The sequence below is a fragment of the Furipterus horrens genome, unplaced genomic scaffold (assembly GCF_987537825.1).
Source record: "Furipterus horrens unplaced genomic scaffold, mFurHor1.1.pri manual_scaffold_6, whole genome shotgun sequence".
Classification (NCBI taxonomy): domain Eukaryota; kingdom Metazoa; phylum Chordata; class Mammalia; order Chiroptera; family Furipteridae; genus Furipterus; species Furipterus horrens.
This window is the reverse complement of record NW_028327176.1, coordinates 14,793,152-14,817,913: the sequence shown is the minus strand read 5'-3', so window position 1 is coordinate 14,817,913 and position 24,762 is coordinate 14,793,152. Positions and strand designations below refer to the sequence as shown.

The 24,762-nt window shown below is 36.6% G+C and overlaps 2 protein-coding genes across 3 annotated transcripts in view; one reads left to right on the top strand and one right to left on the bottom strand.

Moving 5' to 3' along the window:
• The window catches only part of SPDYA (speedy/RINGO cell cycle regulator family member A), a 27,856-nt gene extending 20,311 nt beyond the window's left edge, over positions 1-7,545 (top strand). The window contains exon 6 of one of the 2 annotated variants that reach the window (XM_090280185.1): positions 7,390-7,545. In XM_090280185.1, coding sequence (XP_090136311.1) covers positions 7,390-7,478 — 89 coding nt within the window. In that variant the 3' untranslated portion in view covers positions 7,479-7,545. Of the gene's footprint in view, positions 1-7,386 lie in introns of both variants that reach the window. The other variant, XM_090280183.1, reaches the window with a different exon arrangement.
• On the bottom strand, positions 7,358-24,762 carry TRMT61B (tRNA methyltransferase 61B). The gene is made up of 7 exons (XM_090280182.1): positions 24,067-24,762; positions 22,779-22,881; positions 17,792-17,982; positions 9,264-9,355; positions 8,637-8,863; positions 7,865-7,942; positions 7,358-7,781 (listed from the first exon to the last, which is right to left on the bottom strand). The coding sequence occupies exons 1-7, from the start codon at positions 24,742-24,744 to the stop codon at positions 7,747-7,749; spliced, it is 1,404 nt and encodes a 467-aa protein (XP_090136308.1). The 5' UTR covers positions 24,745-24,762; the 3' UTR covers positions 7,358-7,746.

The following is a 24,762-nucleotide window of genomic DNA, read 5'->3' as shown; positions in this document are numbered from 1 at the left end:
AAGAGCCATTCTCACTGGTGTGAGATAGCTCACTATGGTTTTGATTTGCATTTCCCTGATAATTAGTGATGTTGAGCAACTTTTCATGTACCTGTTGGTCATTTGTAGTTCTTTTGAAAAATGTTCATCTCCTCTGCCCATTTTTAAATTGGTTTGGTGTTTTTTCCTATTGAGTTGTATGAGTTCTTTATATTTTTTGAATATTAACCCCTTATCAGATATATAATTTGCAAGCATTTTTTTTCCATTGCATAGGTTGCCTTTTCACTTTGTTGAACATTTCCTTTGCTATAAGCTTTTTAGTTTGATGTCTCACTGCTTATTTTTGCTTTTCTTTTTGTTTCTTTGCTTTTGATGTCAAATAACAAACAAACAAACAACAAGAACAACAACAAAAAATATTGCCAAGACCTATGCCAAGGAGCTTACCTCTTGTTTTCTTCTGAGTTTTATGATTTTTAGATCTTACATTTAAGTCTTTTGGCAGCATATTTTTGGGCATGATGTAAGATAGTGGTTCAGTTTCATTGTTTTGCACTGTTTCTAACACCATTATCTTTTCCCAACTGTACACATATTCTTGGCTCCTTTGTTGCAAATTAATTGACCACAGACCATAGATATGTTGGTTTATTTCTGGGCTCTCCTTTCTGTTCCATTGATCTCTGTGTCTGTTTTTATGCCAACACAATACCACTTTGATTACTATAGCTTTGGAATACTGTACACTTTTTCTACTTTTTATTTTTAAAAAATTAGAACCATACCATATCTAGGCTGCCCCTCCCCCCCACTTAACATAAAACATTTCCCCATGCCATTAGTTTTTGAAAACCTGATTTTAAATCATGACATGGTCGTCGTCGGCAGCCGTCCGTCTCGAGAGACGATGGTGTAGCTTCTTAAGAGTCTATCTGCACCGCTGAGAATGGCTGTGCAGTCCGACTCGGGAGTGACACGGTATCTGTCTCCTCCCGTGTTGAATCGACATCTTGCGATGACGCTGGAGTGTCCTCTCCAGTGAAGCTGAAGCTACAGAGCCTGGGCAGGGTGATATGGAGGGTCTGCTGTTGCCCATGCAGCAGACCCCCCCTCTCTTCGCAGCTGAAGGATCCAAGGGAGAGACGGAGTCAATACAGCTTGGCTTCAGGTGCGCCGCAGGAGTTGCCGGTGTTGACTACGTCAAACCGCCTTAGGGACTCCGGCTCCGGATTTTCTGTCGGGGTTTACTCCCTTAGCCTTTCCCCTGAAGAGGTATGCCGCAAGGCAGCGGAGGTTTTTTTTTTTTGGAGTCAGAGTTTTCCTTCTCTGATGTGCCCTGACTGGAAGATCGAACCAGCGACACTTAGCTCGCAGACCGACGCTCAATCCACTGAGCCAAACCAGCCAGGGCATGACATGGTACAAGTACCATAATTATTTGTATACTTCATTTCTGTTGGGATTTAAGTGGCTTTGAAGAATGATATATTAGAAAATAATCATATAAACTAGAAATGCTTTTAGTCAATTACAATTTTTATTTAAATTATATATTTAAAGGTATAACATTTCTCTGACATTTTTCAATTTGAAGCAGATTCAGAATATTTTACTAGCAGTGATCCTTTTTACTTCTTATAAAGCCTTTCTTCCAAATTTTCACCCATCTAAAAATAAGACTGACAGATTTCTCATGGTCCTAACTCTATGAGACTTATATTATTTCAGGATTTCACCTATTTATTTTTACCACATCCTTATGAGATTAACACTGGTCATGGAAGTTTTACTTAATGAGAAAGTACTCTTAAGACTCTTGAAGAAAAGGTAGGGGTCATGCCTCAGTCATTGTTCCATTGCCTGGCCATAGTAATCACTACACAAATTTGACCGATGGAATTTGCAGTCTATTCCCTAACACCTCCAACTATAATTTTTTTAAAATTTATTGTTATTCTATTACAGTTGTCCCATTTTTTCCCCAATTGCTCTCTCCTGCCCCACCCACTCCATCCCCTCTCCCAGTCAATCCCCACCCTGTTGTCCGTGGATCATTTATACCAGTTCCTTGACTAAACCCTTCCCCTTCTTTCCCACCTTCTCCCTCCTCTGTCCAAGTATAATTTTTATTGGTTCATTCATACTTGAAGATAAATAGGGTCTACCATAGGTTATATAAGAATTTCTTTTTAGCATCCCTCCCCACCCCCAACCCCTTTTTACCTACATTATTTGATCCTTATAATAGGTAAGATTTAATAGATTTAAAATGTTCCAGGCATGTGTTACTCATTTTACACCATAATCTTATTTAATATTCATAGCCAACCCTAAGGTAAATACTATTATCCCCACTTTCTTGATAAAGACACTGAGGCTGAGAGAGTTTAAACAATCTGCCCAGGGTGATCGGGAGATATTTGAACCAGGATGGCTCTAAACTAGAGCCTGAATTCCTGACTATTATGCTTTACTGCTCCCTTTGATGAAACCATGCCTTTGTGGTAAAAATACCACACAAGTCTTCCAGCAGACTACTGAGGACTAAGGAAGTGGTGAAAGCATTAAGAACCAAGTCCCTGATGAAAGGCTATATGGAGTGAATTGGGAGAGAATGCCAACCACAATTGAACAGATACTTACAGAAAGCAGAACAGAAGCATTATATTTTATTCAAACTAGCTCCTGTAGATATCAAGAGTAGTAACATTACATTAGTGATATCTCAATAGGGAATCAGATTGCATCCAAGGAATAGGACTCTGCCAGTCAGCTTGCTTTGGGGGTGGGGGGAGCAGGTCTGAGGGATTTTGGATGAAGAGTGCAGCACTTGACTTAGTGGAGTTGTAAATGGAGCTGTGCTTTCACTCTGTCCCTTGATGAAAGCCCTGATGCCCTGCTTTAGGATGTACAGACCCTATACGGCAGGGGTCACCAACTACCTCCCCCCACCCCCCACACACAGGACCGTGCATGTTAGGACCTAGGCCACATAGCAGGTGATCTTGAATGTAATGCACTTGAATCCACCCCAACCCCCATCCCCACCTCATCCATGGAAAAATTGTCTTCCATGAAAACAGTTCCTGGTGGCAAAGGTTGGGGACCAGTGCTATACAGTAAGGAATAAGTATTTATTTGTCAACTGTTTAACTCAAGAATCAATGTTAGACCTTTTGTTTCAGGATGACAGAGGGTAGGAAATACAAAGAAATCAACTTGCACACCTAAACATTTACATTCACATTCCCTCAATAGGCCTAACAAGGGAGTGAGCTATTTGTGGGGAGGGAGGGTAGAGGGGAGGGCAGTTAGGGGTAACACAATGTTATCAGGGGCAGTGGCCAGTCTCACTGCCTCAGCAGCTGCTGATTCCTCCTAGTGACCTCTGCTAGCAAAATCTTCCTCTCATCCACATGAAGGTGGTTGGAATCAATGAACAGTTTTTGGTTGCAGAAAATTCAATTCAGCATTCTCCAGTAGAAACACGATAAACTGATGCTCTCCTCCAGGTTTTTATGCTAAAACTTAGCAATAGATGGTTACCAATGCTTCCATCTTTCTTTCAAACACAAGCAAGTAACTTCTCACTTTTCAGGTAAAACATACTTTTCTACTTTTAAAATTCTTTCCTCAAAACAATGTTCAAACAAGTTTTACATAAACATGTTTATCATATTTATTATTTAAAATTTTTTTATTGATTGATTTTTAGAGAGGAAGGGGGAAGGGAGGAAGGAGGGAGAGAGGGAGAGAAAGAGAGGAGAGAGAGAGAGAGAAAGAGAGAGAGGGAGATCTATAGATTTGTTGTTCCACTCATTTATATGCATTCAGTGGTTGCTTCTTGTACATGCCCTGACTAGAAATTGTACCTGCAACCTTGGAGTGTCAGGATGATGCTCTAACAATTTGAGCTACCCAGCCAGGGTTATGAGTTATCAAAAACAAAATATTTCTCATTTTGACAAGGCAGAGGGGTGGGGAGGGATAGAAGAGGCATTTTTTACAAATCATACATCACAAGCACCAATCATGTGCTAGGCATATAAAGGTAGTCTCATTTAACACCTGACCTGGACACCCCAAATCTTTAAGAGGCACTAAAACATTCATTTTACTGATGAAGAAACAAACTCAGGAAAGTCACAGTTGTAAGGTAAAACAACAGCAACAATAAAAACAGCAAGATGGGAACCCAGTTCTATCTGAATACACTGCACAGTTTTTCTTTAAATCTTCACCCAAGGACACTTTTTCATTGCCTTTAGAAAGAGAGAATGGGAGAACGGAAGGGAGAGAGAGAAACATGGATGGGAGAGAGAAGCCTCAACTGGTGGCCTCCAGAAGGCGCCCGGACTGGGGGTTGTACCCACAACCTAGGTATGTGCCCTGACCAGAAATTGAACAGTGCTCCAACCAACTGAGCCACACCAGCCAGGGCTGCACATTTTTATACTAACTAGTTAACCCTTAAACAACATGGGTTTGAACCACACAGGTCCACTTATATGTGGCCTTTTTTTTTCAATAAATAGAGTAAATGTATTTTCCTCAAAATTTTCTTCACATTTTCTTTTCTCTAGTTTAATAATACAGTATATAATACAAGTTATATATAAAATGTGTTAAGTGTTTGTTATCGTTAAAGCTTCCAGTCAACAGTAAATATTGGTACAGTTGGTCCTCTGCATCCACTGATTCCTAACCCCAGATTGAAAATAGTTGAATTGTGGAGGTGAAACCTGCAGATACAATGGGCCAACAGTAGTTAAGTTTTTGGGAAATCAAGTTATACACAAATTTTTGACTGCATGGGGGGGGGGGGGTCAGTGCCCCTAGCCCCCACATTGTTCAAGGGTCAACTGTACAGTGTTTATCTTACGCTGTCTTAAGCCTTCTGACACCTGGGCTAGTCCACCTGAAACATGGATATGTATTATTATGTATTACCTAAGGATTAGGTATTACCTCAGATTTTAGAGTGAAGCCAAGGGAAAAAAGCAATATACAAACTTTAGTCCTGAGTCTTGTAGGCAGGCATGGGGTATTCTGTTATATAATCTAAAACCAAATAATTTTTCCTCAAAAATAAATCCTTCTCTGAACTTTCTTATTTTTGTCACTACTAATCATCCAGGTTTAAAATCCTTACACTTAATGAAGGCATAATCAGGGCTTATAAATTAATGATGTGATAAGGGCAATGCTAATTATATGATCAACATTTAGGAGCACAAAAGACTCCAGAATTCTGTGAGGTGAGGAATTTGGTGAGAACTTTTCAAAGGAAGTATATGAGCTGGCCATTAACTGGGCCAGTTTTGCCCAGAGAAGTAAGAAAATGGCTTCTGAATAGAGGATAAAAATTTGAAAATACATAGCTTCTCTCCCGTTACATCCAATAAATTACCAGCTTATCTGGCTCTTCCTTCACAATGTATATTTTTACATTTACCCCTTTTCCTCACTTTATGATTGTTTATTACTAACAATCATCTCATAGTTGTATACTGTGTTACTATGAAATCTCTTAACAGTTTTTTGCTTCCCTTAAACTCATAAACTAACTTTTAAAAATTATCGCCTTTTACATGACCATGAAACCTTTAGAAGTTCCCTATTGGTTCTGAAGTATAAAGTTCAAACTGAAAGTCTTCCACAACCCAAGAGCTATACACATAAAAATTTCCCTAGAACCACCAAGGCAACAGATGAAACAATACATGATCTAGTGTAGGCTTAAAACTATTAGCAAACTTCTACTGACCATTTTTTTCTGGGTGGAAAAGGCAGGGCCTCTGGAAGGCACTGGGAAGAATATTGTGAGTCATTCACAAATCTCTAGAGTTCCTAGTATGGTAAATGAGAGTCAGACATGAAGATTGAAAGCTAACTTTAGAAGAAGGTGTCTGTCCCATAAACCAGACTGTAAACATGCTTAGTGTCAGATGGAGAGATGGAGGAAAGGCTTAGGCTGGACTTTGATTAACTATATAAATAAATGCTTATTCGGTTATGTAGTTTGGTTTTCAAGTGAACATAAAATGGACACTGTTGAATTCAACATCTACTGAGCAGAGTGTACTGAATAGAAACTATTTTACGTGAGATAGGAGAAGGCACAACTTTTCTTTGCTCTTGAACCAGCCCCTTCTCCAAGTGGTACAATTAAGGCCTGCATTCAAAACAATAAGTGAAGGACAGAATTCTGTTGTTCGTTAAACAGAAGGGCAAAAGAAAAGGGAGTATTTCATGATGGAATTTTAAAATGTACTTTAGAGCTTCTATATAGCTGGAAACTTTATGAAAGCTCTAAAGCCATTATTATTGAATGAGAGTTCAGATACCTACCATCGAGAAAAATGGCACCAGAACACACTACTTATGATTCAATAGTCCTCCAAGTGATTTTTGTCAAAACACAGGTCTAAGGATGTTAACCTTTATTCATTAAATCTTTCATTGGCACCCCATTTTTCATAGGATAGGCCTACTCCTTCACAGGTCTATAGGATTCTGAATGGCCTGACCCTTACCTAGCTTTATAGTCTGTTTCACTCAACCCCGGCATCACTGGCCTCTTTGTTTATTTTCCCCGCTGCACTTAACTCCTCGTTACCATTCAGGCGTCAGCTTAGTTGTCACTTCACAGGTAATTACCTAACCAGCGCAAAACCCCTATTACAGTTCCCCGTACTTCTTTGGAGCATATGTGACAGTTTTAGTTTTATATTTATGTGATAAATATCTAGCGCTACTATAGGCTATGAAGTCTACAAAGGCAAAGATTGTAGGTCAAAATATTCCACATAATGAAAACTATGTAAAATGTTATTTAAAATGTACATATTATTTTAAATAGTCCTGGTGGAAGGAATAAATCTAGGAATGGCATTTATCCTCCCAGGCATTACTACTATAAAACTCATGAAACATCTATGCTTAAAAAACAACCTAACTACTCGAAAACTTTGCCTGTAAAATATGGATAACCTTAAAGATAAGCCACACATACTAAATAAAAAAACTAGAGAGTTCTTAAAAAAATGTAAGGGACATGGTAAATGCTAAATAACTGCTACCTATGAATAATAAGCCTTAGTCCTAATTAATTAATATCTATAAAGTATATTTCTCCAAGCATTTATGCAATAACAGAGTAATTCTAATGTTCTTTCAAGCTGGTTAAAATGATTCTCAGAAGGATAAAAGTGATGCAAAAATTGTTACATCTTTTTTTATAATTTTGAGGTGATTGTATTATTCTTGCCAGTTTCCTTCCCTCTATTATTTACTATAACCCATATTTCTGTATAATTTTTTAAAAATATATACAAGCCATTAAAATATGTATTTAAAATACAGATACATAAAATTTATCTTAAAATGCACATTTTATTTCAGTAGCCAATGACCATCAATCAAACAAAGAAAAGAAAACTAATTTCATGAAGAAAGACAAATCTATGGAGTGGTTTACAGGAAGTGAAGAATGAGATGGCTCAACTAAACCACCTGGAATCATTAACTACAATATGTCTAACGACAAGACAAGTGCCAAAACGGGACATTTAAATAGTTTTGAAATGTTACATATCTTTCTTTACCTTTTGTTATTTTTCAAAATTATATGTAGAAGTTACACAAATTATAGTAATGGCTAGAAATACCAATCTATGAAAGTAATAATTCGCAATATAAAGTTGTATTTTGATACTTTGCTGTCTTCAAGTCAGTTGCTGTCATCTGAGGTATTCAGTTAAGTTATGGTTTGAACTTCCTCAATTTGACAAGAAAAGCTAATTTAAGAGAGAAAAAAAGTAAGGTCATTATAATAATTAGAACAAAACACCACTCAATATGGCCTACAAACATTACTCACCTGTATGACCGGTTTGCCAGCGTATAGGTCTAGCAATGTAGGGAAATGATCCATATGCAAAATCAGAATGTGACTCTTCTGTTGTAGAACAAAATATATATTGTAACTTACACAAAATACTTCATAATTTGTTCAAATATTTCCAAACTGTTAAAATACAAATTCATGTTCCTTTACTGTAAATATTTTTCACATAATTTTTTAGTATTTGTTTTGGAGCTACTATACCAGTTATCTTACAGAAACAATTTGTCAAGGATTAATAATAAACTTATATATGGTTTTATAACCAAATAGATACTCATATCATAAATCAAGGGATATTTGAAAACTTGTGCATAGCCTAAGTAATGTATACATATAACAAGGACCTAAATTTAGAAAATTCTATCAGCATGAAATAGCAAATATTAGTTATTTGCATAGCATGTCCTATGAAATACTTTTCCTTCAGTAATAATCACTGACTTAAATTTTTAAAAATCTTTAGTATATATACACAATATTTCACAAGCCAACCTCTTGTCACAGTAAAATATGAATATTATAAGAAGCTAAGCTCTTCAAAGGTACCAGAGCTTTGCATAAAAGGCAAGCAAAGTCATTATGCTGTCCCTTACAGATTTTATTTTAAAAGTGTAAATACCCATGTCAATTTAGATATTAAAAAAAAATCTGAGAAATATTTTTATAATTTATTGGTCAATACAAGCAGGAAACGTGTCTCCATTTATTATTGCAAACCCCTGCATAAAATGAAATTGAAGCTCACCATGGTCATCCTCTTGAAACATCTCACCTTCAATTCTACTTTTCTTTTGAGAATGTAATTGTAAATCCATGTTGGTTTTAGGTTCTACTTTTTGAACTAAAATCCCACTTTTCTGTTTTGCAAGGCAAACCAACCAATCTCTGACAATGACTTCGCTTATTTTTTCACATGAGAGAGCAAGTTCACAGAGGCGAATTCCGTCTAAAAGTTCAATAACCTGTGTGATGCTTTCAGAAAAGAAAAAAATGTACTTTAAATTTCTAGTACAACTTTATAAGTTTACTATATCTTTTATCCAAATTTAAATGTTATTGTTCAGGGGAAAAAAGTAAAAATGCAAGTTAGGGCACCTAATAAGCAATTTCACAGAATACTAAATAAAAAATATAGATAACATAATTTAACATTATTGTTCACAGTACACTTTTAAAACTTTTTTTTGAAATTGCCAGAAAAAGTATGCATCTTATATTGTCATTTATGTAAAGGATGATTTAAACAGCAATATAAATGATTTGGGACATTATGTCATTTCATAAGTTTTACAAGATAATGCGTACATCTAACTCAGTTATAAAAAGAACATTTGTTTAAAATCACATTACAAGTAATAGCCACATCACTCACTTTGCTAGATATACAGCACATACACCACCCTGTTTAAGATTTGGGTACAAAACAGGCAAAGCAATTTGAGGATTCAGCATATCCAAAGCTACCTGTGGGGGGGGGAAGAGAATCAAACTGTGTTCTGTTTAAATAAAGCATAGATTTTCTTTTTTTATCATGGTAAATTGAGACCCAGTTATTTTATTTTTCATAAAATAGTACTACTAACTAATTTTACTGCTCCCCAAAAGAAATATTTTTCGTTATACACTTATATACTTAACTACACAAAAATGTAATGGCATGTCTTTCACTGGGCAATACTGGTAATACAGGAATCCTTCTTTGGCTATATTTTATACACACATATACATACATCCAGGGTGGGCAAAAGTAGGTTTACAAGCATGCCCTTATTTTTTTCATACTTCATTCAACATTCAATTGCAGAATACAGGGCTATACTCACAAAAGATGTCAAATGAATACAATGAATACAATGAGTAAATAAAGTTTTCCAAAAATATAAAAACAAAAATAAATATGGTCAAAATAGGAAATAAATGGACTATTATTGAAAAATAATTACAGACAGCTAAGAGTAGTTGGCACATCAATATATTTACTAAATTAGAAGTAATTCTATTTTTTTTTTTTTTAAACAGTGTAATGCGTCAAGGAACACCATTATTAATTAATTCATAGAGTATCTGAATGCCTTTCATGTGCCAAGCATGGCAAGAATAGGAGCTTACGTACCATGTGGTTTCATGGGAACTTATATTCTAATAAAGAGACAGACATTAAACAAATGTCCAATAAATACATAAGAGGGTGATGAATTATAAAGCAGAATATGAGGAAGAGAAAGGGCTACTTTACACACAGGCTGGTCAGTCAAGAGACCTGAAGAAATGATTACGCTTACCCTGTGGAAATTTAAGGGGAAAGTGTGCTCCTGATGGAGAGAGCAGCAAATACGAATACTCTACGAGTCTGTTCTATACTTGGTGAGTCTGAGAAGGCCACCATCGCGGCAGTGGAGACAAAGTAAGGAAAATGGTAACAGACGAGTTCTAAAATGGTGGGGATATGGTGGGAGTGGGAGAGGGACAGATTATGTCGAATTTTATGAGCTTTAGTGTCACTCAGGAAGAGAAAATGCCACTATAAAGTTTTAAAGAATGATATAATCTAAATTTTTTAAAAATCTTTTTTCTATGGTACACATAATAAAACTTGCCATTTTAAAGTGCATAATTTAGTGGCATTACATACATTATGGCTTACTTTTAAAAACTATATGTAGAAAAGACTGGGAGAGGGCGAGGAAGAATAATGATGGCTTGCAATAGCAAACAACATTTGGAAAGGTAATAGCCAAATAGGATTGGCTGTGAGATGGAAGAGAAACACACAGGAGTCAGAATGAATCCAATGTTTTTAGCCTATATGACTAAAAGAATGGAGATATCATTTACTAACGAGGAAAACGATGAAGACTATGGGAGGAGAAAGCTTGGGGAGAAATAATCAAGAATTCAGGTTTGAACATGAGTTCAGGTTTTCTATTAGATATCCAAATAAATATCTCAATGACTGGATCAGAAGATCAACATGATGGACTTAGTAGGTTTCTCTGACTGTTGTTTCACTATATTATTGACAAAGACCAAAAATCAGACAGCCAAGAAACCTGCCAATCCTCTTCAATGCTGTTCTCAGTTAACATGAACCAGTCATCCAGTCACTCGAATTGGAACTTAGACATCATTTTCTTTATCTGGAACTCTCTTTTGAGAATCTGTGGGATTTTCTTTTGGTCTTGGTTAAAATTACCCAGTCCCACAAATCTACCTCTTAAGTATTCTCCAAGTCATCTACTGCTAATGCCTTAATTCAGGACCTCATCATATCTCGTTGAAACATTACAGCTTTCTATATAGACACAGCCTCCATTCTAACACCAGAATTATTCTAAATCAGTAATCTGGACATTCTACTCCCCTACTTAAAAATTCATCAGTAGGTTACCATAATCTGCAAGATAATGTCCACACCCCCTAACTTGATATACATAAATGTGTTCTTCATTATTTAGCCCCTTATGACTGCATCTCATTATACCCAATTCTACAGCCATGGTGTTCCACGCTTCTGAGTCTTTCTAATAATTGTTAACATGTCTAACTTTTCTTCTAGATTGAAAGCTCCTTTAAATGTGTAATTTTTGTCTTAGCATAGTGCATGACGCATAGCAGATCTTTAATAAATGCTTGTTGACTCAAGAAAAAAGTGGTTCAATAATTCAGATAAAGATGATATTCCTTCAATTAGGTGATTAAGGTACATTGCATGGAGGAGACAACCTTTAAGTTTTAAAGAAAAAGTAGAATTTAAACAGGCAAGAAATAACGATGAAAAACATAGCTAATATTTATGTTAATGTGTGTTATATACTAGGTACTATTTTATGTACTTCACATGAATTATCTCATTTAATCCTCAACAACTCCATGAAATATGTACTATTATAATTAATATTAGTATTTCTGTTTAACACATGAGGTGATTAAAGCACAGAAAGATTAAGAAACTTACCTAAGATCATATCATCTATTATGGTGCCCAAGAATGAACCAAGCTGAATGGACTGCAAAACTATTTACCTCTATTCTGCCTGCCTCCCGCTTTCTCTCCTCAGAGACAATCATTGTCCTGAAGTTGGTAACATTCCCAAGTAATTTTATACTTTTACAGCATATGTATAAAACTATAAACAATATATGTTTTGTGTAGTTTAAAATTTTACATATATGTGGCCGTTCCACATATACTTTTATAACAGTTTTTTCACTAAATACCATGTCTTTGAGATTTATAGATGTAGATATAGTACAGGTAACTCACTATGTTAAAAAATACTATTGTTAGTATTTCATTGTGTCCATTCCTCTTCTGATGGTCAGGCTGTTTCCAAAATTTGTTAATAACTTTTTATTAGTCATTTTCTGTTCTCTTTGTCTTTGTGGTTTAACACATTTTTCAGTCATTTACAATAATTTTGTAGACAGGTTACATAAAAGGATAGAGAAAGTTGAGTACAGATTCTGAATAACACTGCAAGTCTTTGAATGAGAAGTTCCTAATTGGTTTTTCAGCTGGAGAGTGACAGTACCAGAACTACATTAACTTAGAGATAAAGACAATGGATTGCAAGTGTGAAGGCCCAGGAGGTGAGGAGGCAGTTAGTCAATCAAAAGGAGCAAAATCAATTAGAATAATAATAACCTGAAATCAAGTGATGGAAATGTGAACAGAAATTTATTTTTAATCTACATCTCTTGATATTTGGTCAAGTGCTACCTTTAAGCAGTACTTTTACCAATTGAGAACAGACATTCTTTTTTTAAAATAATGCTTTTTAAAAAGATTTTACTTGTTTGTTTTTAGAGAGAAGGTAAGGGAGGGAGGAAGAGAGGGAGAGAAACATTAATGTGGGAGAGAAACATTAATGTGAGAGAGAAGCATCCATTGGTTGCCTCTTGTCTGTTGCCCAACAAGGGACCGACCGGCAACTCAGGCATGTGCCTTGACCTGGACCTTTTGTTTCGCGGACAATGTCCAATCAACTGAGCCACATCGCTAAGGGTTAGGCTTTCTTTTGTTGTTGTTGTTGAGGTTTTTTTTTTTTTTTTTGGTCCCTCTATATCCACCCCCCAGCAATCACCACACTGTTGTCCATATCCATGAATCCTTTTTCCTTTTTGCTCAATCCCTCTACCCCTAACCACCCCCCCGCCCCCGCAACTAGCTGTCATCTGCTCTCCATCTATGAATCTGTCTCTGTTTTGCTTGTTAGTTTAGTTCATTAGATTCCACATGAGTGAAATAATGGAATTTGTATTTCTCTGACTGGCTGATTTCACTTAGCATAATGTTCTGCAGGTCCATCCAAGCTGTTGCAAAGGGTAAAATTTTCTTTTTTTATGTCCAAGTAGACTTCCATTGTGTAAATGCCCTATAGTTGTTTTATCCACTCATCTATTGATGGACACTAGGACTGCTTGCATATCTTGGTGACTGTAAATAACACTGCAATTAACATAGAAATGCTTATGTTTTTTCGAATTTGTGTTTTGGGTTCCTTTGGATATGTTCCTACAAGTGGGATCATTGGGTCAAAATGCAGATCCATTTTATATTTTTTGAGGTATCTCCATACTGCTTTCCAGTGGCTGCATAAGTCTGATTTCCCACCAACAGTGCAAAAGGGGTCCCCTTTCTCCATATCCTCACCACCACTTGTTGTTTGTTGATTTATTGATGATAGCTATTCTGACAGGAGTGAGATAGTATCTCATGTGGTTTTTATTTGCATTTCTCTGATAATTAGTAACTGAGCATCTTATCATGTCTATTGGCGACCTGTCTGTCCTCTTTGGACAGGTGTCTATTCAGGTCCTTTGCCCATTTTTTAATTGGCTTTTCTGGTGTTGAGTCTTGTTAAGTACTTTATAAATTTTGAATACTAACCCCATATCACATGTATCAGCAAATATGTTCCCCCATTCTGTGGATTGTCTTTTTATTTTGTTGATGATTTCCTTTGCTGTGCAAAACCTTTTTAGTTTAATGTAGTCCCATTTGTTTTTGTTTTTTTTCTTTTCCCTTGCCTGGAGAGATATATCTGACAAAAATTTTTACAAGCAATATCTGAGATTTTGCTATCTATGTTTTCTTCCAGTTTTATGGTTTTGGGTCTAACCATTTTCGTATTTGACCCATTTAGAATTTATTCTGGTGTGTGGTGTAAGATGATCTAGTTTTATTTTTCTGCACATATCTGTCCAATTTTCCCAACACCATTTATTGAATAAACTATCTGCAGCCCATTGTATGAGCTTGCTTCCTCTGTTAAATATTTATTGACTATAAAGGTATGGGTTTATTTCTGGATGCTTTATTCTGTTCCATTGATCTATGTGTCTGTTTTTATGCCAGTACCAGGCTGTTTTGATTACTATGGCTTTGTAGTACAGTTTGGTATTAGATAGCATGATTCTCCCAACTTCATTCTTTCTCAAGATTGCTGTTGCTATTCAGGGCCTTTTGTGGTTCCATATAAACTTTTGAAATATTTGTTCTAGTTCTGTGAAATACGTCATTGGAATCTTGATAGGAATTGCACTGGATATATAGATTGCTTTGGTTTGTATGGACAGTTTAATGATATTAATTCTTCCATCCATGAACACAGTATGTGCTTCCATTTATTTGTACCTTCTTCAATTTCTTTCATTGGTGTCTTATAATTTTCTGTGTACAGGTCTTTTACATACTTGGTTTTATTCCTAGGTATTTTATTCTTTTTGAAGCAATTGTGAGTGGGATTGTTTTCGCAATTTTCCTTTCTGCTAGTTCATTATTGGCATATAAAAATGCAACTGAATTCTGGATATTAATTTTGTATCCTGCTACTTTGTTGAATTCATTTCAGTTCTAGTAATTTCCTGGTGGAATCATTGGGGTTCTCTATGTAGAGTATCATGTCATCTGCAAATAAAAAGTTTTACTTCTTCCTGTCCAATTTGGGTGCTTTTTATTTCTTCTTCTTGTCTGACTGCTGTGGCTAGAACTTCTGGTACTATGTTAAATAGGAGAGGTGAAAGCGGATATCCCTGTCTTGTTCCCAATCTTAAGGAGAACACTTGTAGTTTTTGCCTGTTGATTATGATGCTGGCAGTGGGTTTGTCATATATGCCCTTTATTATGTTTAGGTATGTTCCTTCTAGTCCCACATTGCTGAGAGTTTTGATCATAAATGGGTGCTAGATTTTATCAAAAGCTTTCTCTGCATCTATTGATACAATCTTGTGGTTTTTATCCTTCATTTTGTTTATGTGGTGAATCACACTACTGATTTGCAAAGGTTGTACCAACCTTGCATTCCCAGAATAAATTCCACTTGATCATGGTGTGTGATCTTTTTGATGCGTTTCTGTATTTGGTCTGCTAATGTCTTGCTGAGGACTTTAGTATCTATGTCCATCACAGATATTGACCTATAGTTTTCTTTCTTTATCTGGTTTTGCAATTAGGATAATGCTGGCATGGTAAAATGAATTTGGAAGCCTTCCCTCCTCTTGAATATTATGAAATAGTTTGAGAAGGAGAGATGTTAGTTCTTCTCAAAATGTTTGGTAAAATTCACCTGTGATGCCATCTGGTCCCAGGCACTTGTTTGTTCAGTTTTTTTATTATTGCTTCAATTTCATTAGGTGTAATCTGTCTATTCTGATTCTCTGATTCTTCCTGATTCATTTTTGGAAGATTGTATGTTTCTAGGAATTTTCCATTTTGTTCAGGTTGTCCAGTTTGTTCATAATTGTTCATAATATTTTCTTACAATCCTTTGTATTTCTTTGATGTTAGTTATTTCTCCTCTTTCGTTTCTGATTTTATTTATTTGGGCTCTTTCTCTTTTTTTCCTTGATGAATCTAGTTAAAGGTATGTCAATCTTTTTATCTTTCCAAAGAACCAGCTCTTGGATTCATTGATCTTTTGTACCATTTTTTTAGACTCTTATTTCATTTATTTCTACTCTGATCTTTATTATTTCCTTCTTTCTACTCACTGTGGGCTTTGTTTGTTGTTCTTTTTCAAGTTCCTTTAAGTGTGGAGTTCGACTGTTTATTTGAGCTTTTCTTGTTTTTTTGAGATAAGCCTATAATGCTATGATTTCCCTCTTAAGATTGCTTTCCCAGGGTCCCACAGATTTTGGATTGCTGTGTTCTCATTTTCATTTGTTTCAAGGTATCTTTTGCTTTCTTCCTTGAACTCATTGCCAACCCATTCATTGTTTAATAACATGTTATTTAGCTTCCATGTCTTTGCGTGTTAGACATTCTTTTTTTTTTTTTTAATTTTTTATTATTTTTTTAACAAGGTTACTTTATTTTTATTTTGTTATTTTTATTAGTTTATTTTATTTACCTGTTTTTATAGAGAGGGGAAAGGCGAAAGAGAGGGAGAGAAACATCAATGTGTGGTTGCCTCTCACGCGCCCCCAACTGGGGACCTGGTGTGCAATCTAGTCATGTGCCCTGACTGGGAATCGAACCAGCAACACTTGGTTCGCAGGCCGACACTCAATCCACTGAGCCACAGCAGCCAGGGCTAGACATTCTTAATGAAAGAAATATTCTTCATGACCTACTTTTTTAACCTAATTGTTCTGTATTATGATTAATTTATTTATGAAAACCAACTATAATTCTTTGCCTTTAATAGTATATAGGTTCTCCCCAGCAGCTGACAGCTCTCCCCCTTTTATATTCCCTCATACTGAGTATTTATCTGGCACTATTGTTCAAGAGAGATTCAACTGAGTAACTCTAGTAAGTATTCTTCCCTTTAGCTCAGGATGATTGAGCAGGTGCCTACAAGCTTCCATGATGTTAAAACCCTTTGTTGTGTTTCATACTCATGAAGCAAAATTCTGATGACCAAATAACCTCCCAGGTCTCTGTGATGTGACATTCCTATGGATGGCCAAGGTAAATCAATTCCCTTTTTTTTTCAGTTTCTGTTTTTGGTTTTTTGTCCTTACTAAGCTATAATATGCAAGCCAAGCAAGGATGGGGTAAAAGGGCTGTGGTCTTTATGTCCAGAGAGCTGTGCTACTAAAACAATAGAGTTTTGATAAAGAACTAGTCCTGATAAAAATTATTACTCTCTTCTTTGAACTTTATTTCATTTCCCACCTATATTTCCTTATAAGAATCCTAAAATAATCCAACTTTCCAAAAGCCAATTAAGAAAAATGAAGTCTCCTTGCCTAGACCTTGGTCCATACTGTCAAGTTATGAATTGATAATGGCATGATCAAGGATAAGGCAAGTTATACTAGAATTCTTAAACTTTGAAGCCAACTAACATTTCCATGTCCCACATCTCCACCATCACTGGTCACAGCTTAAAATGTTACCCTCTGGTAATCTATTCTTTTATCTTCATAGCACTCTGCTTCTCCTCCCCTAATTCAACCTCCTACTGGTCCTCTTTTACACAAATTCCTCCATTCCACTTCTGGAAATATGTTCATGATAAACGCTTATATCCTCAACATCATTAATGAATATGTACTCCTCTACATCATGACTTCTAAAGTTGCCTCTGGCCTGTTCCCCACAAATAGAGGCTATTTATTTTCCCAAATATCACAACATGAGGTCAGGTCCTGGCTTTATTATGCTCCCAATGCTGCTTCCAAATTATTATTCCTTTATCCTAGAAATGATGAGGTTTAAGATACTCAACTACTCTCCTTAGTCACAACCCTATATTTATTAACAACTTTGGCAACTGATTCAATAAGTCTCTCTGTTCTAAAATCCCACCATGATATTGAAGGAAAATATACCTCCCATGCCCCACATAGCAATGAAGCAAATAATGAAGACCCTCTCAAAAGAAGTGCGATCCTTATTTTCTTTGTACTGAGCATTAGATAATATTATAGGAACAACTTCTGAAAACTTACCGCATCAAATGTTAAAGATTTTATGTCTTCAGTTGCTCCTGAAATATCTTTATGAATAAAATCCACGTTGTCTGGCCACTCTTCTACATGACTAATTTTCCATGAATCAAGCCAATGTTTGTAATTCTTCTTAGCCAGTGTATGGTAGTCTTTTCGTATTTCAAAACTTATGACTCGGCCTTGTGATCCAACTTAATTTAAAAAAAAAGAGAGAGGGATCTCATAGTATTAATCAGTTCATGAAAGAATATAAAACATTCATGATCAAAAGATATTATATGGATGTGAAAAAATATTTAAATAGTTCAAGGACTTACTGTCAAGCTAGAAGCATAGGTAGACATGCTGCGCCTCCTCATGAAACCACAGAGAATTACAACTATATCTCAAAACAAATAACAACCAGAACTGTCAGAAAATGGAGCTGTATGGAAGTCTGACAACCAAAGACTTAAAGAAGCCACATTTGTGCAAACAGGTGCCTTTTCTAAGACAGGGAGTCAAAAGTAACTCTACCTAATACACAGAAACAAACACAGGAAAGCTACCAAATCGAGGAGACAAATATGAGCCAAATAAAAGAACAGAAGAAAACCCAAGAAAAAGAACTAAACAAAATGGAGTTAACCAATCTATCAGATGCAGAGTTCAAAACACGGTGACCAGGATGCTCAAAGAACTAATTGAGTACTGTAGAAAAATAAGGGAAGACATGAAAGTTATACTAAGTGAAATAAAGAAAAATTACAGGGAACCAACAGTGGAGAGAATGAAGCTGAGAATCAAATCAATGATTTGGAACACAAGGAAGGGAAAAGCATTCAAACAAAACAGCAGGAAGAAAAAAGAACTCAAAAAAACAAGGAGAGGTTTGGAAACCATTGGGACAACTTTAAACATACCAACATCTGAATCATAGGGGTATCAGAAGAAGAGCAACAAATTGAAAATGTATCTGAAAAAGTAATGAAAGAAAACTTCCCTAACTTGGTGAAGGAAATAGACATACAAGTCCAGAAAGCACAGAGAGTCTCAAACAAGTTGGACCCAAAGAGGACCACACCAAGACACATCATAATGAAAATGCCGGAGGTTGAAGATAAAGAGAGAATCTTAAAAGCAGCAAGAGAAAAGCAGAGAATTTTACCTACAAAGGAGTTCCCATAAGACTGTCAGCTGATTTCTCAAAAGAAACTTGGCAGGCAAGAAGGAACTGGCAAGAAGTATTTAAAGTGATGAAAAGCAAGGACCTACAACATAGATTACTCTATCCAGCAAAGCTATCATTTAGAATGGAAGGGCAGATAAAGTGCTTCCCAGATAAGGTAAAGCTGAAACAGTTCATCATTACCAAGCCATTATTGCATGAAATGTTAAAGGGACTTATTTAGGTAAAAAATCAAAACTGTGAATATTAAAATGACAACAAACACACAGCTATCAACACCTGAATCTAAAAAAAATTAAACTAAGCAAACAACCAGAATGGGAACAGAATCAAAGATATGGAGATCATTTGGAGGGTTATCAGCTGGAAAGGGGAAGAGGGCAAATGGGGGGAAAAGTGCAGGGATTAAGAAGCAAAATTGGTGGCTATAAAATAGGGGGGTGTCAAGAATAGTATAGGATATGGAGAAGCCAAAGAACTCATATGCATGATCCATGGATATGAACTAAGGTGGGGAGATTGCTGGAGGGAAGGGGGTTACTGGGCAGAGCCAGGGGGCGGGAGGGGGGGAGGGCAATGGGGGAAAAATTGGGACAACAAATAGTTCCCAATCTTTTTCAGAGACAACCATATTACTAGTTATTTACCCTTCCCAAGATAGTTGGTGCCTATACAAGTGTGGAAGTACCTCTTTATCATTGTTTTTAGCAAACATTGTGATGTGTTATGTCCTGTACCTTCCTTTTTACTTACCAGTGCCATTTCAGTGACTAACAATTTATTGCATTCTTTTTAAGAGCTATTATATTCCACTGTATGGCTATGCCATAGTTTATTTAAGCAATCACCTACTGATAAACATTTAGTTGTTTCTAGTCTTATGTTATTACAAACAATATTGCAGTGAAAATCATTATGCCCAAGTTTTTGTACACATGAACCAATATATCTTTAAAACAAAGTCCTAAATATGGAATTGCTGGTTCAAGGGGTATGTGGATTTTTTTATTTTGAAAATTATTACCTGTCTTCCAAAAAAATGGTACCAATTAATACTCTATCAACAGTGTGTTAAGAGTATGTATTCATACTCTCTCTCAAAATTTTTATCTGTCAATCGAAAAACTGAATATAGTTTATCATTGTAGTTTTAATTTGCATTTCTTTTGTTATGGATGAGGTTAGGCCTTTCATATATCTAAAAAGTAGTTCTATTTTTATGTGTGCCTGAAGAACTTTCAAACTGTTAGCTTAGTAATATCACTGTCTCACAGAAGACTTCTATCGTTTAACAAGGCAGTTAACTTGCCACCCACCTCTATCTGAGGTGATTTGCTATCATTTGGAAGCTGTTCCAGATTAATCAGCCTGTAGTTTACTAATGAAGTTTACATTCCCAGATGTCTGTTTTTAAAATAAAGACTTTATTTCTTTATTTTTAGAGAGTGGGGAAGGGAGGGAGACAGAGGTGGAGACTAGTATCAACGTGTGAGAAATCAATCGGTTGCTTCTCGCACACCCCCCAACTGGGGACCTGGCCTTGCACCCCAGGCCTGTGCCCTGCCTGGGAATTGAACCCGTGACCTTTCAGTTCGCAGGCCAGGCTGGCCCTCAATTCACTGAGCCACACCAGCCAGGGCCCCAGATGATTTCTGAAATGTAAGTCTAGCTGTGAGTCATCATGTCTTCAAGGGATAAAAATCAATGTTAATAGTAGCATAAAATAAACAACTGGAAAATACAACTATGAAGGAAAATCATCCATCTTAAAGGTAGATATTAATAATTTTTGATCACTCATCATTTGCAATTATTCATGCCATGCTACTCTGCCAATACTATAGATATTAGAAATATAAGCAGTCCTCCTATGTCACAAATTTTTATAAATTCACTTTGTCAAATGCAGATTGTGAAGAAATGACTGTCTTTAATTATGTACAAAGATTCAAACAAAAGATTTGAGGAGCCAGAATGAATTTTCTGACCTAGTATAAGCTGGGTTTTATTTGTACGTAATGGCATTAGGTCAAAGAACAAAAGGTTTAAGTATAATGTAGCATATTTCTACCTATAATTTTTATAAAATTGACACATGTGCACCTACAACTGCTCTAACAGTTTATTAGTTAAAAAAATAAATAAAAGAATACATTAATAAAGAACAACATAAATGATTAAAAAAAGAAAGCTACTAAGCCCTGGCTCATGTGGTTCAGTAGATTGAACACTGGCCTGCAAAACAAAAGGTCGCCGGTTCGATTCCCAGTCTGGGCACACACCTGGGTTGCGGGCCAGGTGCCTGGTTGGGGGTGTGTGAGAGGCGACTGATTGATGTACCTCTCACACATCGGTGTTTCTCTCCCTCTCTTCCCTTTTCTCTAATAAATAATCTTTAAAAAATTAAAAATAAATTTAAAAACTACCCAAATAGAATACCACCACTGTTCAGGAGTCTATTATTCTGTAAGAAAGGGAACACTGCACAGGCAGCCAGAAAGCAACCCTGACACTCAGAGGAATTAAGTGGTCATAGGGAACCATAATCAACTAGGATAATAGTAATCAGAAATCAAGTGGTGGGAACATGAATAAATATTTATGTTTACTATACACCTCTTATTTTGATCAGGTTTCCCTTCAAGCAGTACTTTTACCAATGGAATTCATATAATTTTCTTTAAGACAGGAACATTCTTTATGATCTAGTTTTAACTTAGTTCTGTATTATGATTAATCTATTTATAAACACTAACAATAATTCTGTGCCTGTGAGAGTATGCCATCCCAGCAGCTGATAGCCCTCCCTCTATGTTCTTTAATACTGAGAATTCATCTGGCACTGTCATTAACAAATACATGTACCTATCTGCACCAAAAGACACGTCCAAGAATGTTCAGAGCAGCACTCTCATAACATTCATCTCAAATGCCCATCAAGAGTAGAATGGATACATTGTGATTTATTTATAAAATGGAGGAACTATATAGCAACTAGAAGGCAAGAACTACTGCTACATGCAATGGCTGAAGCTCAGAGTGTTAAATGAAAGTAGCCAGACTTAAAAGTGTACATACCGTGTGATTCCTTTTATCTGAGGTTTAAAACAGGCAAAATTAATCAATGAAGATAAAAGTCAGAATAGTGGTTACCTCTGGGAGGATAAGGACTGAGAGGAAACATGGGGGGCTCTGTGGTGCAGCAGCATTCCCCATCTTGGTCTGGGTAATAACTACACGAGGGTGGTCACTATCTAAAAATTCATTAAGCCCTGACCGGTGTGGCTCAGTTGGTTGAGCCACAAAGTGAAAGGTCACCAGTTCAATTCCCAATCGGGGCACATGCCTGGGTGGCGGGCCAGTTTCCTCAGTTGCGGGTGTCTGCAAGAGGCAACCCACAGATGTTTCTCTTTTACATTGATGTTTCTCCCCTCTTTCTCCTTCCCTTCCTCTATCTCTAAAGATAAATAAAATCTTTAAAAATTCATTGAGATATTCACCTATAATCTGGGCACTTTTCTATTACTATGTTATGCTCCAGTAAATAGTTTTTTGTTTTTTTTTTAATAAAAAGAGGTAGAAGCATTAAAAAGGATAAGGAGAGCAAGAGAAATCAAAGAAAACAGAAGGTTTAGAAAGAGTGACTAGAAAAATGTACAAAGTGAAAAACTTGCTTACATTTGGTTTCAAAGAGAATTTCTATATCCTAAAGTTATGTGAATATTTTCTGAAACATCTTTATTTAACTTTCTGTTATTATGAACAGCTTGAATGTTTTCTTTGTTATCTAAATTCAACTCATTTATCCCAGTCTCTTACCTGCTTTGGATAAAAATAAACTCATTCCACCAGAACCTGAGCCAGCTTCCAAAACCGTATCACCTGGGTGGATATTCATCATCGACAGCATCATATTTACATCCTACGATTTAAACACAGTAGCCAGTAAATATGTACTAAGCACCTACTCTTATCAAATACTATGCTGGATCTGAAGAAGGAAAAAAAATGAAAACAAAGAATTAAGCCTTGGTGCTGCCTAGCAACAGTTTATTTTTTACTTGATGAAATAGATTCAAGAATCGATTAGCAAATAAAGCAGTATAATAGTTACAAATAATAAATATAATAGGATCCTAGAGAAAGGAGAAATCAGCAAACTGTCCTAGTTTGAAGACAGAATGGCAAATTTAAGGAAACAACCACAAGGTAGGAACAGCTTTGAACACAACAGAAGTAAATACAATTTGCCCATCTCAGGAGGAAAGATAAGGAGAGACTTAAATGCCAGGCTAAAGCATTTAAACTTGACCTGGTAAGTAACTAAGACATGTCACTGAGGTAATATAAATGGCTTTTTATGAAAATCAATCTGAGAGGGCCCTGGCTGGTGTGGCTCAGTTGGTTGGGCCTTGTCCTGCAAAGCAAAAGGTCACTGGTTGAATTCCCAGTCAGAGCACATGCCTGGGTTCTGTGTTTGGTCCTCAGTCAGGCAGAGGCAACCAATCAATGTTCTCTCTCACATTGATGTTTCTCTCCCTCCTTGCCACCATCCCTTCCCATCTCTCTAAAAATAAATAAAATATTTTCTTAAAAAGGATATTCCTTTTATGTTTAGTGTTTAATTGTTTTAATATAAAACATTTCTAAACGGAAAGCATTGTAATATATCCGTGGTTAACATATACCTCTAGCAGCATGTCTTATTAAATTAAATGATTAAAATATCACCATTATGGTACTAAAAATTGTCCCAAAATGAGTTCAACATGCTCTTGAGAGCTGAACTTGTAAACTTAAGTTATAGGGAACAAATACAAGTACTTTTTACCGGCCTAGTGTCCACATCACTCTATATAGTAGTCGATATTCTCTTTGCTTTACAGGTCAGAGAATCGAGACTCCCAAATCAAAATTAAAATCTGGCTGTGTCCGAAAATTAGCGTAAAAGCCATATCCATTGACTTTTTTTTTTTTTCCCCAGAGGCTGAGAACAATAAACACCCGAAACTTAGGAGATGTGCTTTAAGTCCGTGAATCAGGTCTGTAGGAAAGCATCGTTTTTCTTTTTCTGGAACCAAGATGCACCTAACTCTCATCGCGTTACCTTAGGGTATGTTATGGCAGGACCTCTTTTCATTAGTAATACATAGTCTTCCAGTGCCGGCCTCTTCAGCGTGAAGTGCTTACCAGAGGAACTCCTCAGTATCTGGCCAGGGAACTTCCCCACGATATCCCTGAACGGGACTGCCCCCCAGTTACTATTTAAATATCCAGAGTTGTTCAACGTAAATAATTTTTTAAATTGTGTTTCCCTCTTCCCAGTCTCGGCTAAAATCAGCTCTCCAGCCCGAAAGGGCTCCTCTCTAGAAGCTGACCAGGAAGAGGAGCCGTTAGGTTCTCTGACCAGGGCGGAGAGTGAGGGAGCCCCGGATCCCGGGTGTGCGGGACTGGACTGGCCCTGGTCCCCATTCGAGTCCTCGCACCCTCGAGGGGATGACTCCTCTCGAGGTGTCGGCAGTCTGAGACTTTCCAGTGACGAAAGGCGTCTGGTCCCAATGCCCTGGACGCTCGGAGGGAGAGATGGAGGCGACTCTGCGCCGGGGACTTTCTTTGGTGTCGCCTTGTGCTCTCCCTCTTCATTTCCCACGTCTGTCTGAGAGGACTTGCGACACAGTGACCCGGCTCTCTCGAAGGGCTCTCCAAGGCCGCGCAGGAATGGACAGGTTGCGATCACTGGCCGCTGCTGTAGCAAGACTAGACCGCGGCGGCCCGCTGACAGCATGCTGACTCGCGCAGGCGC

Coding starts and splice junctions, on each gene's coding strand:
- TRMT61B (XM_090280182.1), bottom strand. CDS start 24,744: ATGCTGTCAGCGGGCCGCCGCGGTCTAGTCTTGCTACAGCAGCGGCCA. Junction 9,356..17,791: donor AATCTTTAACATTTGATGCG/GTAAGTTTTCAG, acceptor CCCCCCCCACAG/GTAGCTTTGGATATGCTGAA. Junction 7,943..8,636: donor GTTTCAAGAGGATGACCATG/GTGAGCTTCAAT, acceptor GTTCTACAACAG/AAGAGTCACATTCTGATTTT.